General features: G+C 50.8%; 1 protein-coding gene and 1 long non-coding RNA gene across 5 annotated transcripts; one reads left to right on the top strand and one right to left on the bottom strand.

The window, feature by feature from the left end:
- Positions 1–623: 623 nt before the first annotated feature.
- CERS2 (ceramide synthase 2) lies at positions 624–16450 on the bottom strand. 4 transcript variants are annotated; one of them, XM_083374317.1, is made up of 11 exons: positions 16203–16450; positions 6752–6925; positions 6427–6544; positions 6141–6259; positions 5683–5740; positions 5509–5559; positions 4622–4714; positions 4180–4308; positions 3424–3530; positions 2718–2871; positions 624–2121 (listed from the first exon to the last, which is right to left on the bottom strand). In XM_083374317.1, exons 2-11 carry the CDS (start codon positions 6922–6924, stop codon positions 1963–1965), a joined length of 1161 nt encoding a protein of 386 aa, XP_083230443.1. In that variant the 5' UTR covers position 6925; positions 16203–16450; the 3' UTR covers positions 624–1962. The 4 variants fall into 4 exon arrangements, with proteins under 4 accessions (XP_083230443.1, XP_083230441.1, XP_083230442.1 ...); XM_083374315.1 differs by lacking the exon at positions 16203–16450 and adding an exon at positions 15626–15710; XM_083374316.1 differs by lacking the exon at positions 16203–16450 and adding an exon at positions 7193–10843.
- LOC310647241 lies at positions 4413–6591 on the top strand. Its single transcript, XR_014493849.1, has 4 exons — positions 4413–4539; positions 4800–4886; positions 5130–5255; positions 6517–6591. It is a non-coding gene; the product is annotated as an uncharacterized lncRNA (long non-coding RNA).
- Positions 16451–16622: the final 172 nt, after the last annotated feature.

Genomic DNA, 16622 nt, shown 5'->3' with positions numbered 1-16622 from the left:
GCAAACGCCTTAAACATTTTCCAAAGCAGAGTCCTTATTTTCCAAAACAAGCGCAGAGGTTATCCCCAGGGCCTTAGAAGGCAAAACACATTTAAGAAAGAGGGAGAGAGAGAGAAAAATAAAGGGGGGGGGAAGCCGATGGAAAAACAATCGCTTGATCCTGAGACAGGTGGCCTATAAATTTAACAAATAAAACAATAATCCCACTTATTTTTCAACCTCCTCCAGGAATAACAATATAAACGTCAAGGTTATTTTTTTTTTAAGTTTATTAGTTTAATTGCAGTTTTAATATAATTAAACTTTCTTTTTTAAAAAAAGAACCACATATTTTGGTCTGAAGATAATGAGTTGTCCTTTTGTGTCCCTCCCACACCCCAAATTAACACCACCCCCCCAAAAAAATACTGCCATTTCAGCTGATCAACTGGGCCAGAATCCCTTTCCTCCATTCTGAGACCAGCCTGAAATCCACGTCATAATTTCCTTTTGCATTTTTCCACTGGGCTATAGTTGAAAAACCTACCTAATAAATTAAACATTAATTAAGATCTCTGGAGTTCACGGTACCTTTTTGCTTTGAAAAGTCAGGGTGGGAAAAAGAAGGGAAGAGGGGAGGTGGGATTCCCATCCCAGGAGGACCAAGAGAGGGGGGGGGACATTGTGGACGCAGGGAGAAAAACTTAACATTTTGCAGAAACAAAAACCCGCACTTGCAACACCCAAGGCTGTTGAATTTAGCCACCCCCCCCAAAAAAGGTGTACCTGCTGTCCACCTCTCTATCCAGCTCTTCAGACCCCTTCCCAACCCACCCCTTCCCCACGTTTAAGGCAGTAGCTTCTCCAACACTTCTGCTCTTGGCAACTACAAAAACCATGTGCAAGAGTGATCTTGGGGACAGGAACTGGCCCCAGTTTAGGTTTGGTGCAGCTGACAAAGCTGGATTCTCCCCCACCCACCCTCAAACCCCACCCCCCAAAGGGGGAAACATGGCTTATAGGATATAAAGCGAAAGACGTTGGCAGAGAAAGAAAATTAAGGCAGGCGGGGGGGGTCTTCCCTTCTCACCCCACGTGTGCGAGACCAAAACATGAATTCCTATTTTGGCTCGAGACACCAAACCCACCTCCCCAAATTTTGCAGCATCCAAGGGACAGAATAAATCCAATCAGGACAAGGTGCACAAGGGCAGGAAAAGTAGCCGAGCGCCCATTTTCCACCCACCCCCTCAAAAAAAAAATACCCAGGCTCCTCCTGAGAAACCAGATGGGCACAGCACAGATTCTCAGCCGATGTCGCTTCGCTCCAGGAGAGGCAAATATATATCAAAAAATACCCCTTTTTCTGACCCACTGGCCTTTTTGGCACAGGGAATAATTCTCCATCAGGACTGGCAACTTCGACAAACTTTCCACTTTGGAAGGGGGTGTCTTTCCACTTCGGGTGCATCTTGATGGGTGCAAATCTGGCAGCTGCGGGCATCACCGTGATGGCGAGCGAGGCCGCCTTCCCCCCCTTCCTGCCCTTCTTTAGGGGTTTGTTTGTATTTGGGGGTTCAGGAAGTGGGGAGGAAAAGGGGGGAATATACGAGAGGGAAGGACTGACGTTCATCTTGGCTTCCCCGATGTGATTTTTAAGGCAGTTTGGTGAAATTTGGGGCAGCAAACAGGAGGAGAAGGGGGGGGGGTCTCGTGGGGGACGACTTCCGAGGGGAAACGATTCCTTCTGAATCAGATTAGCAGGTGGTAGGAGCACGCCATGCCCCCAAAAGTGACAGGGAAAAATGGGGTGAATTGTTCCGGATCATCGTAGGCCGAGGACCCTCGTGCCGGAATTTAAGCCGTCTTTCCTCCAATTTTTGGCTTGGCCACGAAACGAAACACCCTCCAAGTCTCGGACTCGGGACGAGCTGGGGCCAGAGAGGGGGGGGGCCTGTGGGAAAAAACGTAGCCGGTGGGGAATTACTCTACTTTCTGGCGGTTATTGTTCAAGATGTGCCCGTTGGAGAGAGGGCCGTTTTTGGTTCCCATGCCGGGCACGGCGCCCGCAGCAACAGCTTTTTCTTCCTCCTCCACGGAGTAATCTGTTTCGTCTCGGTCGCTTCGTTCGTCCTCCACAATCTGCGGGGAGAAGCGAAAGGAAAGACGAGAGTCTTATGCGTTTTAATAACCGATGTTGGGAATGGATGGCCAGCCTTCCCCGCTCGAGAAATAGCACATTTCTGCCCCCCGTTTCAGCCTCTCGTGAGGCTTTTAATAGCATTTGATAGTCACCAAAGATGCTAATTTGGGGCCACCCGCTCTCCTCAAAAGCTGAGGTGGCCCCAGGCATTTTCTGCTGACTTTATTTTTTATTTTCTTAAAAAAATGTAGCGTTCAAAGCTCTTATAAAACCAGAGAAGCCCAAGGTGATCAAGCTTGCCAACAAACCACATTTTAAGAATGAAACGTCAAATATGACCGATTGATAGATTCGAGGACGAGAATTAAATTTCTAGTCCTCATGAACGACATGTTCGAGATTGAGGATCCGATTGTTCTTAAAGACATCTGCCGTTCCTTTTTAGCACCAAAGTCCTCTCCTTCCGTGTGGTTTTTTTTTTTTTTTTGCGGGAGGGGGGGGGGGAAGCCCTTTCCAAATTTTGCACCAGGTTTGCCCTCTTTCCGCCTCCAAGCTTTTCAGAGCATTAGGTAAATTTAAGAAAATTCCTTCTCACCTTTCCAGTTATGAATCGCTGAGCCATGCGAATGATAAGGTAGGCCCAAAATATGTGGAGGCATTGGAGGATCACCATCATGCCGTTGAAGAAGTAGTAGCCAAAAAACGGAGCGTAAATCTTTAAAGGAGAGATCATGGTGCAGTGCAGAATCCTTGGGGAGGAACCAGAGAAAGGATTAATATTTTAAATATTCATATTTTAAAGCGTCTCCCCTTTCTTTAATCTCTGCAAAGAGGATGCACAGGGAGAGTTTTAACGAGTGAAACTCTCCCAACTTCTGCAAAGGCAACTTTTGATAAAGGCCACCCCCGTTTCAGAGGGAGAATTAAAAATGTTAAAAGTAGGATGAGTTTCACATGTAACTCAATGCCCAAACTGGATTTGTTTACGGCTTAACGCAGTTTGTAATCAGTACAGCTTTACCTCTGTAATTTTTAATAAGACTTATTAAAAAAGGGAACCATACTATTTACTAATCTAACCTAACAGATGAAATATTTCCAAATGGGATAAAACACATTTATCGAGAAAGTGAATTCCAAAACGGATCATGTTCTGCCAAAAATAAAAGATCCTATATTCAATTTTCTATATATCATTTTAATTTCAACGCCTTATCTGTCAATTCGTAAAGTTTTCCTTTATTTTTGAATCGGTGCCCTTTCGTCCCCCCCTCCCCCGAAGGGCCCCACGAAAAGCTCACCAGAAAGGAAGAATGATCAAACGGGTGATGATGAAGATGACCGCAAAGACGATGAAGATATTGTTGCAGGTGTTCTTCCAGCGGGCGTAGTTGAACATCTTGGCTGACTGCAAAGCAGGGGGAAAAAGGGACAGATTGGCACTTTTAATTTCTTTTATGCGGTTCTACTCCTGTTGTAGGGAAGCGGTGGCTCAGTGGGTTAGGACGCTGAGCTTGTCGATCAGAAGGTCGGCAGTTTGGCGGGTCGAATCCCGAGTGCCGCGTAGCAGAGTGAGCGCCCGTTACGCGTCCCAGCTTCTGCCAACCTAGCAGTTCGAAAGCACGTAAAAACGCTAGTAGAAAAATAGGGACCACTCCGGTGGGAAGGTAACGGCGTTCCGTGCGCCTTTGGCGTCTAGTCATGCCGGCCACATGACCACGGAGACGTCCTCGGACAAGCTTGGAAAAGGAGATGAGCACCGGCCCCTAGAGTCGGAAACGACTAGCATGCGTGTGTGGGGGAACCTTTACCTTTACCTTTTTACTCCTGTTGTAAACAAAGAGATATAAGGGGGTCCTTGGGGAGGGAGGGAAGGAAGATAAGGAAGGAAATGGAAGGCGTGAGGGAAGAAGATGAAAGAGGGAGGGAGGGAGGGAGAGAAAGGAAAAGAAAGAAAAGGAGAGGGACGGAGGGAGAGAAGGGAGGAAGGAAGGGGAGGAGAAGGTGGAGGAGCTGATGCGAGGCTCCGGGGATACCCTCCTGGCTTCCTCTCTCACCTCCAGCAGGTAGTCGGAGGCGTCGTGCAGGGCCATGATGAGGGTCCCGGCCCGGATATAGTTGGTGAACCAGGAGAAGCTCAGCAAGACGATGGTGGCGACGTGATGGATCACCTGCTCCTTGAAATCCTGTCCCCAAACGGAAGGAAAGGAGGAGATGGAAAAGGAAGGGGAGACCCCCGACCCGACCGGGGGGGGGAGAACTGGGAAGAGGTTCTTTGGGGGAGGGAGGGGGAGAATCCCCTCTTCCTGCCCTCTAGGAAACCATCTCTTCTGCTCAGAAGGCATCAGCAGGGGCTCAACCCGAACTCAGGATCCCAACCTGCACTTCCACCACCTTTGTTAACGAGACTTCCGGAGGTAAAATCTCTCTTTTTGACCCCTAAAGCCCGTTTTTCCACCCTGCAAGGCTCCCCCCCCCGTCCCCCCCTGGCCAGCTCACCTTCCGCTTCACGTCTGAGGCGACACTGAACAAGAGCGACAAGTAAAACGACAGCTCGGTCATGTAGTACCAGTACTGGGAAGGAAGCAAGGGCTGGGGCAGAAAAGGCAGATTAAAACAGTGAGCCCAGCCAGAAACTGCATTTACAAGCCCTGTTGTTTTTTTCTTTTAAATCAAGCTGGGACCTGGCATGCATTCAGGAAGTCCTCAACTTATGATCACAACTGAGCCCAACATTTACGTTGCTAAGCGAGACAGTTGTTAAGTGAGTTTTTACCTCATTTTATGACCTTTTTGCTACTGTTGTCCAGTAACGTGGTTGTTAAGTGAATCCGGCTTTCCCCATTGACTTGGTTGGGCAGAAGTTCGCAAAAGGGGATCACGTGACCCCCCCCCCCCGGGACGTTGCAACCGTCATAAATACGAGCCAGTTGCCCAGCGTCACGTGACCCCTGGGGATGCTGTGACGGTCGTAGGTGTGAGAAACGGTCCTAACTCGCTTTTTCAGTGCCTTTGCAACTTTGAACGGTCCCTAAATGAACTGTTGTGAAATCAAGGACTCGCTGCATTTATCTGAATCGCTGAGGATGACCTGCATCTGCATTTATATAAATATTGCGTCTTCCAGAAAGACGTGAGTTTTGTTCTTCTTCGTAACTCCAAAGGGGGGGAAAATATCCCAAAATAATATGCTCCATAAGAATGTCCCTCTTTTTGGTCCCGGGTGCAAAATCCTCCAGATTTTGACAGGGCTACAAATACGGGAAGAAGAATTTAGCTCTTCCTTTCTTTGCAATGTCGATTTTCCCCGACTTGGGTTTATGCTTTTATCCTTAAAAATGCACGGAATGTTTTCAGAGGAAATTCTTGCTGAAAAACGTCCTCACCTGATTGGGGTAGCCGTCCCAAACTTCTTCGAGGTTGTAAAACCAAGGTTTCTGCAACACACAGACACACAGAGACACACAAAGAGACAAGCCCATTAGAAGGAAGGAACCAGGGAATTATGAAGAGTGATAAATCAAGGAAGATGTTTTAAGCCTGTCGGACTCTGTACTCACATCCACTATGACGGCCATGCCAGCCACGAAAGCAATGAAGTAAAACGTGAATCTCCAACTGAAAAAAACGAAGCACAAAGCGGGGTTGTGGTTGGGCTGTCGTTTTTCTCTCTGAGCAGATTCTGTCTTTAAAAATGCACCAAGTGCGTCAAGACTGCCCCAGGCCATGTGCAGAGTGCCAGTAGGGGACCTGACTGATTGATGACATCTTTGCCAAAAAAATGGCATTTAATCCGCTCATAGCAAACAACTGATTTGCTTAACACCCCTGGTGTTCACTTAGCGACTGCCACAAAAAAAGTCATAAAATCAGGTCGGATGCGTGAAGGTTTGGCCCACAGGCCGCAGTAGCCGACCCCACCCAGAGGCTTTAGAACAGAACTTCTCTATTCTCATTGTGTAACTCACAAGGAAATTAAGGGGAGAGGGCTAAGGGCTGTTGGGGGCGCAGGGGCTACCTGGCCTCCCGGAATTTCTTGAGCAAACTGGGACGATCCTGGTTTCGTCGTCGCCGGAACCAGCGCTCCACCTGCCGCGGGGTGTAGCCACTTTTTTTAGACAGCGCCTCGACAGCCGCCTGCCGGGAGAAAGAAGACTCGGAGAAGTCAGTTGCGTGGGAGGTTGTGCAGGCGGGCGACAATTCTGGCAACTTCCCCTTCAGGCCCTGGAAGTGGGTCTCCTCCTTCAGGCTCCATTTCTGCAGCTGGGAGCGCTTCCCTGCCAGGGCTTGCCCCCCCCCCTCACCTGTTTGGGATGTTTGCAGGACGTGGAGTAGAACTTCTCTAGCACCGGATTTGGAGTGGCTTTTAATCGGGTTTTTTCTTTGATGTTCAGGAGCCCAGCCAGGGGAGTGGCAATGTAGCTGAAGGAGAAAGGAAAAGAGACTGAAAAAAAAATACAAGGAAGGAAGGAGAGAGAGAGAGAAAGAAAAGGAAGGAAGGAAGGAAGGAAGGAAGGAAGGAAGGAGAGAGAAAGAAAAGGAAGGAAGGAAGGAAAGAAAAAAGAAAGAGAGATGAAGGAAGGAAAAGAAATTTGCCATCTTTCTCCTGCGTGGTCCAGGGCTACTCACATTTCGAAGAAGTGCCTGACGATGAGGAAGATGAGGCTCAGAGGAATGGTGTAGTAGAGATGAGCAGCTTTGCTGTAGACTTGGTCATCCAGGCCCTGGACGTCATCCCAGGTCAGGTTGGCCGGCAACCAAAGCCGGTCCCACCAGAAGTAGTTGTACAAGGTCTGAAACATCCTGCAGATGGGAGAGAAGCCGTGGGGAAGGGGAGGGAGGGAGGGAGAGAACCCTTCAATCCCCTTGCCAATTCCCAGATGGGAGACCACCAAGATATCCCCCCCACCCCCCGGTTCAGAATTAAGGCCTGGGCAATTCACCGCTGCCTCCACGCACTCTCCTGACTCGCGCCAAGTTCGAGACGGCCTCCAATTCGTTTCACCTTCCATTAAAATCCAGATTAGCCTCTAAAATGGAGGGGCACGCAGGCCCCAGCCACCCTCTCACCTCGGCTGTCCTGGATACTACGTTTCATCCGTTTATTGATGCTTTCCAGCTACATGTTGCATCTCCTGGCATGTTAACAAAGGTCCCACAGCTGAACATGCTTTTCAAAATGTATCAAAGCCAGGGAAGAAGAAAAAAAACAAACAAACCAAGTTTCTATTAGGTGTCTATCCTGTTATTCCACTACAAAGCGAGTCAAAATATAGCTGTCTTCCGACCACCTTCTTTTTCAACAATTTCCCCTTTCGGCTCTTCCATAAGCACCCAGTTGGCTTAATTTTATCTCCTTTCTTCAAAAGCGAATCCAAAGACTGCCAAAATAAGTTAAAATCCCATCGGTCTGACGGGTGCCCAGACAGGAGACCACTAAGAGAGTGCAGTGAGCCGGGGGGGGGGGTCCTCTTCAAACAGAAGCCGCCAAATTCTGCTCCAAATCCAGCTTCCCCCTGGCAGGAGACTCTCCGAGGCTAGTTTGTCCTGGAAAGGGGACCACCAGGAGATGCAGAGCGCCCTCTGGGTGGCTGGGGAGGGGAGCAGATGACAGGCTTGTCCTGGCAGCTTTATCCAGACACGATTGCCAAACGCAGCCTTCCTTCCACGTGAGGGACAAAGGTTTGGGAGATGGACTCTGCTCCAGCCGGATGCAGGTGGAGGAAGATGACCGCCTGGCTGAGTTTCCCCCCCCCCCCGGAGAGCAGAGGGCCGGCACCAACCTCAACCTTTTGTAAAAAAAAATTAGCTCATTGCAAATTTTGCATTGCCACCTTGCATCAGATTAGTCAATAAAAACCTTTCAGCCGGCAAATCGAACCCAGCACTCAAAGCAGCATTTGCACACCTGCCGACTGCTGTAGGCTGAAAGGGGACAAAGCCTTTTTAAAAGTTATTTTATTTTCACCCCAATCTGTTTAGTGGGGAGAGAGAAAGAGCTCGGGTTAAAGCCATAAAACCACACGGGAGGCAGTAAAAAAACCTAAAAGAAAATAAAAAACAGAAAAAGGCACATTTGTGAAAAAGGAGGCAGGTGTTTGAAACTGGAAAATCGAAAATGGAAGAACAAGCACCCATCCATCCATCATTCCAGAGCACTGCCTGATCTCCGTATTAGAGGGGAAGTCAGGCAAATAGACTCACGGCCTATTCCAGCAAAGTGGTTGCATTGGTAAGCTTTTAAAATCAAACCGAAGATGTGCAAAGCTGAAAAAGGAATTTAAAGGTCTGTTTCAGCTGGCGTTTGGGGCCCTTGAGGTGCAAAGTCCCCCCCCCCTTCCTTACTGTCAAAGGAAAGACAGTTTCAAGTCACTTGAAAGACAGGAAATTAAAAAAAAATGGATTATCCACCCAATTGGGAGCTCAGAGGATGGAAAGAAGGAAAAGCAAAATTGACTGATGGGGGCGTAAACATAAATTGCGGGATTTGGGCACCTCAAACAGCATCACAATCTCCGCTCTGGGTGAGCGGCGTGGCCTGCATGAATAACAATCCGTACAATGTGTGATTGTGCCAACAACACAATCCTTTTATTCATCGGCTATTGTTCGGATGCCACTTGCCACAGCCTATGGGAGTGAGGTGTTTGGACGGACACACACAGAGCTTAAAGGAACTCGTATTCTTAAGCGGGAATCTTGGTTTAGGAACTCTTAAGGAAAGAAACAATAAAGACGTTTGGTTTTCAACCTTCATTCGCTTTCCTCCTTTTCGGCAACCTGGATGGCCACCCTCAGCCTGCCAGGCTGAAAGTGTGTTCTGAAAGCAGCGTGTGCTTGTGGGTTGCCTCCCCACTAACCACCACCAAACCAGGATCTCCCAACTTATAAGCTGCAATGCAAACTCTGGAGATCAAATTCCAGAGCTGTTCCAGGTCAATCTGGTTTTTGATAAGAGGCAAGCTATATATATTACTGTCGTCATATTCTCAAAGCAGGCCTAAAACCAAGAGCCACGGTCTTGCTGAAGAATATTTATTCCAATTCTGACATGGATGCGGATCCTGCTGGGTAATGAAACATCTGCAAACAGCCCAGCCCAGAGACACCAAGGGCTCCACAATATTTATTTATTTGTACATATACATATATTTTCCATTTTGTGCTGGCTGATTCCAGAGTGACTCACAGCTTACAGAAACATTCCATAAAAAAGGGACAAGCAAACTACAGTTTAACGGAAGACGTGTCAAAACGCTCCTGAGCATTTTGGCAGTAAGAGATAAGTTCCTAGTCCTTATGTGGACAGATAAGGAAAGGCCAAACTGGTGGAAATGAAGGGACCAAAGATAATGAAAAAAAGAAACTCATTTTTTTTAAGAAACTGGTCAGACCGTTTTAAATTTTTGTAAAAAATTTCGGCTGCTACTATTCAAACTTGCTAACCTTTCATTTTGGCAACCTTTAAAACCGTCATCCGATGGGGATACATTCCACTCCGCAAGACCTTTCTTTGGCTAGACCTCCCAGAGATGATTTTATCCCCCAGCAGTCACATCCTGAAAATTAACCGATGTGAAAATATTCATCGACTCAAAATTGATCGCTGAAGCCTTAGCCAGCTAGGTGTGACTCCTTGCCTTTGGGACTTTCTGCTACTGGAAAAACCTGCCTGCAGCTTCTTGGACACACATAAAACAGTCTTGGCCCTGCTTTAAGAGTCCCGGCGCTTGAAACTGTCACCAAGAAACCAGCGAGTTTGCAAATAAAAGGAGAGGAAGGGAAGCAAAAAAAAAAATAAAAGGCAACGAACATATAAATTCATGGAAGGTTCTGTTCCTTGCAAAAACTTTCAGGCACCAACCAGGGTGCAAACAATGCCTTTTTGTTGAGACCACTCCTGTGCGCTGGAAACAAACTTACAACATAACAACCCATTTTCAACCATCCCGGGGCCAAAAGAAAAACAAACTTGTTTAGAAAATTATGTGGGAGGCACAGAGGAAGGCAAAACTCTGTCGGCTTTTTCTTCCCAAACGTTGGGGCAGGTGAGGGGGGGTCGGCCCCACTTAAACAACCCAGCCCAAAACCACAAGTGTCCTTCCGCGTCCTTGGAGCAGGTCAGGAAGGAAAGAAGAAAAAAACAGGAACAGACACCAACATGGTTCGCCAATCCCCTCCGGCCTCCTGGAAGAGAGAGGAAAACCCCTTTTTTCAAACTATCTTCTCTCACTCTTAGCGCACTTCTGGAGCGTTAAGACTACAAAAACTATCATTTACAACCAGAAAAAGCAAGAAAGACACCCATCTTCCAAACAAAGCTTTGCACTATGTTTATTATTATGTTTTGTATTTTTTAAAAAGAATTTTAATAAGCACTGCGATGGATTGTTATGATGTAGTTGTGGACGATTTCAATAAAATAAAAATATATATTCCAAAACAAACAAACAAACAAAGCTTTGCGCTGATTGTTGTTTTAAAAAGGTTTCCTCTCTTAGTTGAAAGGAGAGTGCAGCAGAGCGCCCCCTAGAGGGAACGGGCTTCCTTTTCCACCAGATTCCAAAACCATCATGGTTCCCAATCCTTGGCAGTGGCAGGCCAGGTTTTTCGGGTTCCCCGGAGCAGATCAAGCATCTGAGTTCCAGGGGTGGCCAACCCCGGGTCTCCACGCAAAGAGATCCAGCAGCGAGACAAACACGGAAATCCCAGCGGTGGAAGGGACCTCAGAGGTCTTCCAGTCCAGCCCCTTGCTCAACGCAGTTTCTCTATTGGGGGAGTGCAGAGCTCCAAGCTGGGACCCCTCCCCGCAGCCTGGCCTGGTTAAATGGGGCTACATGCCAACTGGGGGCGGAAACAAGAAGAAAAACACCCCCTTGTTTTCCCTTCTCAAGCCTTTCTCACCTCGATCTGAATTTTGCTCCACGCCTGGATCCGGCCAGGAAACGCAGCACGCAGGGCAGCCCTGCTGCGCCTAGACGCCGACTTGAATACCGGCTGTCCCAGCACCCGACAGGCTGTGGGCGTCAGGATCCTCGCCCTGCTTGCAAATCAGCTGGTCAGGGCTCCGCCAAGGGAGCGCCCCCCCGCCCGGACTCCGGCCTCTGCTGCGAGCATCACAACAAACGGCTGCCTGATTCAATCGCACACTCCCTCCAAGTCAGAGGAGGGCAGAGGCTTCCCACCCCAGCCACCCCCTCTGTGGCTTGGGCATGGCTTGAGCAATTGCCGGGAGCAGGCCGCTCCGCTTGTGAGGTTTCCAGGGAGCTGGGCAGGGTTGAAAGGAGCTCGGCTGGAACCACCATCCAGAGGAGAGAGTCTGCAGAGGTGAGTTAAGCCAGGACAGTCCTGGCTCTTTGCAAACCCCACTGAAGGCAACCAGAAGGGAGTCTCTGCCCCCAACGTCTTAAATTTCTAGGCAGTTGTCCAAGTTCAGGATAGGTGAAAACCAGACGCTGGAATTGCGTCCAGGAGAAGAAAGGCAGTTATTTATTTAACAGACGCCGCCGGTCAATCCTCTGGATCAGGGGGCCGGGACAGACCCTCTCTCCCAGAACAGGGACTCACCCAGAGGCACAACAGGGAGCCTCTCTGGCAGTGGACAGAGCCACGGCATCAAATAGGCGCTTACTCCAGAGCAGGAAGGAGAAGGGCAGGAAGATGGCGGCAGGTCACTGATCAGAAGAAATCGTTTTGTTTTCCCTTGGTCTAAGCTCAGCCCCGTCCAGCGAGCCTGAAGGATGGGGGATTCACAACAGAGCCCCCTCCCCCAAAACAGAGAATCTCACATGGTGTAAGTCTGAACTACAGAACTCCCTGCCACATGAAAAGCAACCCGAGGGGAAGATCGGAAGAGGAGGCCCAGTGGCAAGGTTTAAAGACCGGATGCCCAAGGGAGAGATCCATGGGTCAAGAGGCTCCTCTGATTCTGGTCCTCTCTCGGGCCCATCAGGAAACAAGCCAACTTTCCTTGTTTTACTTCCCTTCCAGGACTTTCAACTTCCCCTTGACTGCGTACAAGACCCGGGCACGACACAGCTTGTCCGGCCCAATCACATCTGTCGCTTTCCCCATTTGCACAAGATTTGCTCAACCCTCCGCAAGGCCGGCACGCAAGCGATCCATGGCCCACCTTCGTGGGCTGTGCGAAGGCCACAGCGATGCAGGGTGGGTTGGCCTTTCCCAAACCAGGCGAAACCACAGAAATGTGGGAATTGTAACCTAACCCTTCAGCCGACACCTGGTTGGGGCGGGCAGTTGCAAATAACCCAGCCTTGCACAAAAAGCCTCTTTCCCAAGGAGGATTGCAAAACGCCAGGAGTTCACAAGACCTGCAGATCACCTTGCAAAGGGCACAGCCTCTAAGAATCCGGGTGTCACTTCCACAAACAAGCCTCTCTCTGCCCACGGAGGAGAACCCTCTCAACGTAGAATCCCAGGACTGGAAGGGACCTCGGAGGTCTTCTAGTCCAACCCCCCGCTATAGGGAATCGGATGCCACAGCCAACTCACCCTGGGACAACTCACTGCAGAACAATTTAACAATTCTATTGTTAATTTTTTGTCGGTCACCTTTCAATTCCGTCCCTCTTTTGCATCCTTTCTTTAATGATTCTATCCCACCATTCTTTGTGATTAGTGTAATAACAGTGAGTTGTCGGCCGTGGCGAGCTGGCTGCGTGGAGAATTGTCATTGTCAAGGCAGGAGACCTTGCACCGGGGGTCTGCAACCTTGACCACGTTAAGAGTTGTGGACTTCAGCTCCCAGAATTCCTCAGCCAGCTATGCTTAAAGTGGTCAAGGTTGCAGACCCCCGCCTTATACCATCCCCGTCAAATGGCTTTTCCAGTCTCGTCCTTTAATGGAATTCTACACAAGGAATTTGTCGCCTGTGCATGAGCTCTCCATGTACATAAAAGCAAAAATCATAAATTGTTGTCATAACCATTAAGTACAACCATCCTAAACCGTGAAAGAACACTCAGTGATCAAAGCAATCAACATCAATCATGAGATGCACACCAAGTGAAGCAGTTATAGTCTCCGAAGTTATAATGCTGCCATTGAATTTTTGCATTTGTGGTTCGCAACAAAGGCATCGCTAACAGCTCTTCCCTGTACTTTGTTCCAACTATTTTTAGGTATTTGGGAACAGGACTAAAGGGCCTGAGATAAAGGCCTGGGTATATTTACCGGCTCCAGGATTTTGGAGCATACAGAGTTCTCAAACTGTGGCCCCTCTCTAACCAGGGTGTGGGTTTTAATCCCCAAAAAAGTGGTAGCGAAGGAAGAGTCAAATCAAAGGTACGTCAAGGCGTTCGATTCTTAGAATCACCACCAGTTTAAAAAAAAAAAAGCTTGAAGGTCTATTTTGGTGGCCCAGATTTTTATGGTCCGATGAAATTAAGGTGGACTTTAAAAATCATTTTAATTAGGCCTGCCAAATTGAGAATAGAAATATAAACTCAGGTTATGCCCAGAAATATCTTCGTGGCTCCTGGCTCAAGAAGCAGATCAGATAAGGGAAAGAGCAGGCAAAGCCGAACGGTTGATGCACCCAGAATTATTGGGAAATGATCAGGGTGAATTTAAAATCCAATCAAAGGAGCCATTAATAATAGGAGGAGACAGCTGTTGATTTACAGCTATCAAAAAAGGGTCAAAACGGAGTAAAAGGCCAGCCAGAGTGAGGGACAGACAGGACGCAAAGTACAATCGAACAGTTAGGATGAACTGCTAAAATGTATAAACTTTTGTGGAAATTTCGAAAGAGAGAGGACTAGCTTGGAAAACAAATTACAGCCTCCCAATCCTCTTTTATGGACCTCTGCCCGATTCCCACCAAGAGATTATCCTACAATTTGCCACAGAAAATCCAGGCTAAAGCACTGAAGGGTGATTCTCATGCTTCTTGCTGGGTGTGTTGGCTCTTTCTGGATGCAGGATTAGAGGATGTCACAGCCTGTCTCTCTTCCCAACCTCCAACCCCCCTTGGAAAGTTTTTATCTCAAGCAGGAGATCCCAGCAAAGCCCTCTCCAGCCTCCGTGAAACTTCACCGCAACTAACCAGTTTCCCAGGACTTTTGTTTGATAGGTTCACACAACTCAGTCAGTCCTGAGCTGCAAGAGCTGATTTGAGGTGGGGGGGGGGTGTCCAAATCTGGGAGGGTGGTTTGTTCCTGCCCATGCAATCTTGCAATGCCAGGCTTGAAGACCCTGGCGAAGGAGGGGAGCCCTGCGTTGTTTGAACTGACTCTCTGGATGTTTGTTTTCCACCGGTAGTAGAGAGGGAGGGAGAGGCTTCCAGCGCCCCCCCCAGCGCCTGCCTTCCTGGCAAGGGGAGAGAAGGGAGGGACAGCCGGGTAATTAGCAGCCAAATAAGCATTTTCCCTACCTACGGCCTCTGCCCAAAACAAAACAAGCCTTTTGCAGAAGTGGGTGCTGGGAAAGCTGGGCACTTCCTGGATCGGAGAGAGAGCTGTGTGTGTTGGGGAGGGGGCTGGAGGATCACACAGGAAAGGGAGGGTGTAAAAGGTGACTTGAGCAGAGGGGGGCTCCATTTCTCTCCTCTTCTCCCCCCTCACCCCAGTGTATTTCAGGCCAGAGGCTGGGGACTTGCTCGCCTGGTGGAGCAGCAGACGGGAGAGAACTACCAGCCATTGCGGGCAGGGGAATTTCACCCAGCACAGCAGGGTGGGGGGTGGGGGGGCAAGGCTGGCTGGAGAGGAGATAAACAAGAGAGAGAGAGAGAGAGAGAGAGAGAGAGAGAGAGAGAGAGAGAAAAGGAGGGAGGAAAGAAGGGAGGAAGTAAGAAAAAGACAGAGGGAGAAAGAAAGAAAGAAAGAAAGAAAGAAAGAAAGAAAGAAAGAAAGAAAGAAAGAAAGAAAGAAAGAAAGGAAAGAAAGAAAGAAAGAAAGAAAGAGAAAGAAAGAAAGAAAGAAAGAAAGAAAGAAAGAAAAGAAAGAAAGAAAGAAAGAAAGAAAGAAAGAAAGAAAGAAAGAAAGAAAGAAAGAAAGAAAGAAAGAAAGATTCCATTTCGGAGAGTTTTCCTTCTGTCCAGGAGAAAAGCAGCCGCTGGGAAGCTTTTGCTGCCCCCCCCTGCCAGAACCCCGGCAATCGGCCTCCGCCCCGGCCCGTTTTCCGAGCTCGGAGCCCGGCCGGGACCGACGGGGGAGCGGCCAACTTCCTTTATTCCGGCCCGGCGACGCGGCCGCCCAGCGATGCCCGTGCAAAGGGGCGGGGGGGGCGGAGGGTATGAGATCCCCCTCCGATCCCCAAGAGATCCCCTCCGCGGGATCCCAGCCTGGCGAGGGGGGGAGGGCCGCCGCCCTCCCGCATCGGGCCGGAAAGCGCCTCCCCCGCGAAGTCCCTTTTCCTCGGGCGCTCCCCTCCGCTCCCGGCGGGGGGGCTTGGGAGGGAGGGGAAGAGCAGGGGGGAGAGGAGCCCCCCCATTCAGAAAGCCGCGGGGGGGGGGGGCGCCGCTGCTGCCCGGCGGGTTTTTACCTGGTCGGCGGCGGATCCGGGGAAGGTTCGGAAGCGGAAGGAAGAGCGGGGGGGGCGGAGCAGCGCAGCCCCCCACGTGAAAATTAGTCACTGCGGGCGGGGGGGGGCGGAGGCGCCCTCAGGGCCCGCCCCCTCCCGGGGGTCAGCCCGCCTCCCTCGCGCCGCCGCAGCCCGGGCCGGAAAAGGGGGTCCGGCCGGGCCTGGGGGGGCGCCCGGGGCTCCTCACGGTCCCGCCAAGACCGAGAGGGGAGGGGGCTTCGTGGGGGAGGCCGGACGGCGCCTCTGCAGCCTTCTGGGCCGGGGACCCCCTGCTTTCCTTCGGGCCCGCTTTCCCGGCCGCGCCGGGGGCGCCTCGCCCACCGCCCACCCTCCGCCGGGCCAGCCTGGGGGGGGGGGCGCTGCTTTGGCGAGGAAGAGCCGCCAACTTGCCCGGAGCGAAGCGACCTCCGCCCTCCGCCTCCTCCGCTTCCTCCGCCCCCGACGGCCAGGGGGGAAGCCGCGCAGCCCGCCCCGAAAGAGGGGCGCCCCCTCCCCGAAAGGGCGGCCGGCCCGCCTCGCTCCCCGGGCTGGCGCTCACCTGGCGGCCTCGCAGCGCCCGGCTTGGCCGCTTCGCCTCCTTCGCCTGGGGGGGCCGCCGCTCTCCGCGCCTCCCTTCCCTTTTGCAGAGGGGGGGGCGGCGCGATGAAAGAATGGGGCCGAGAGAGACCGGGGGCCACTTTTTTAAAATTGCAAAAAGAGGGGCAAAGGGCGCAGCGGCCCCACCCGGGGCAAAAGAGCCATTTCTCCGACGCCCCCCCCCTCGGCTGCCCGGCCCAGCCTTAGCAATCGACCGCGGAGCGCGGAGGGAGCGCCGCCCGGCTGGGGAGGGCGCGGAGGGAGCGGCGGCCGGGGGGGGGCCCGAAAGGGAGGGCTCGCGGCTGGCCGCCCCCTCCCGCCTTAGTCGTCCCTTCAGCCGTGCCTTCTGGCCAACGGGCCAAGAAGGGGGGCCAAGGGGGAG

The sequence above is a fragment of the Vipera ursinii genome (assembly GCF_947247035.1).
Source record: "Vipera ursinii genome assembly, chromosome: 15".
Lineage (NCBI taxonomy): Eukaryota > Metazoa > Chordata > Lepidosauria > Squamata > Viperidae > Vipera > Vipera ursinii.
The sequence above is the reverse complement of the archived record's forward strand: the minus strand, read 5'-3'. Positions and strand labels throughout refer to the sequence as shown.

Coding starts and splice junctions, on each gene's coding strand:
- CERS2 (XM_083374314.1), bottom strand. CDS start 7,134: ATGGAAGGTGAAACGAATTGGAGGCCGTCTCGAACTTGGCGCGAGTCA. Junction 6,545..6,751: donor GTCAGGCACTTCTTCGAAAT/GTGAGTAGCCCT, acceptor TTTCTCCTTCAG/CTACATTGCCACTCCCCTGG. Junction 2,122..2,717: donor AGCGATTCATAACTGGAAAG/GTGAGAAGGAAT, acceptor TTCTCCCCGCAG/ATTGTGGAGGACGAACGAAG.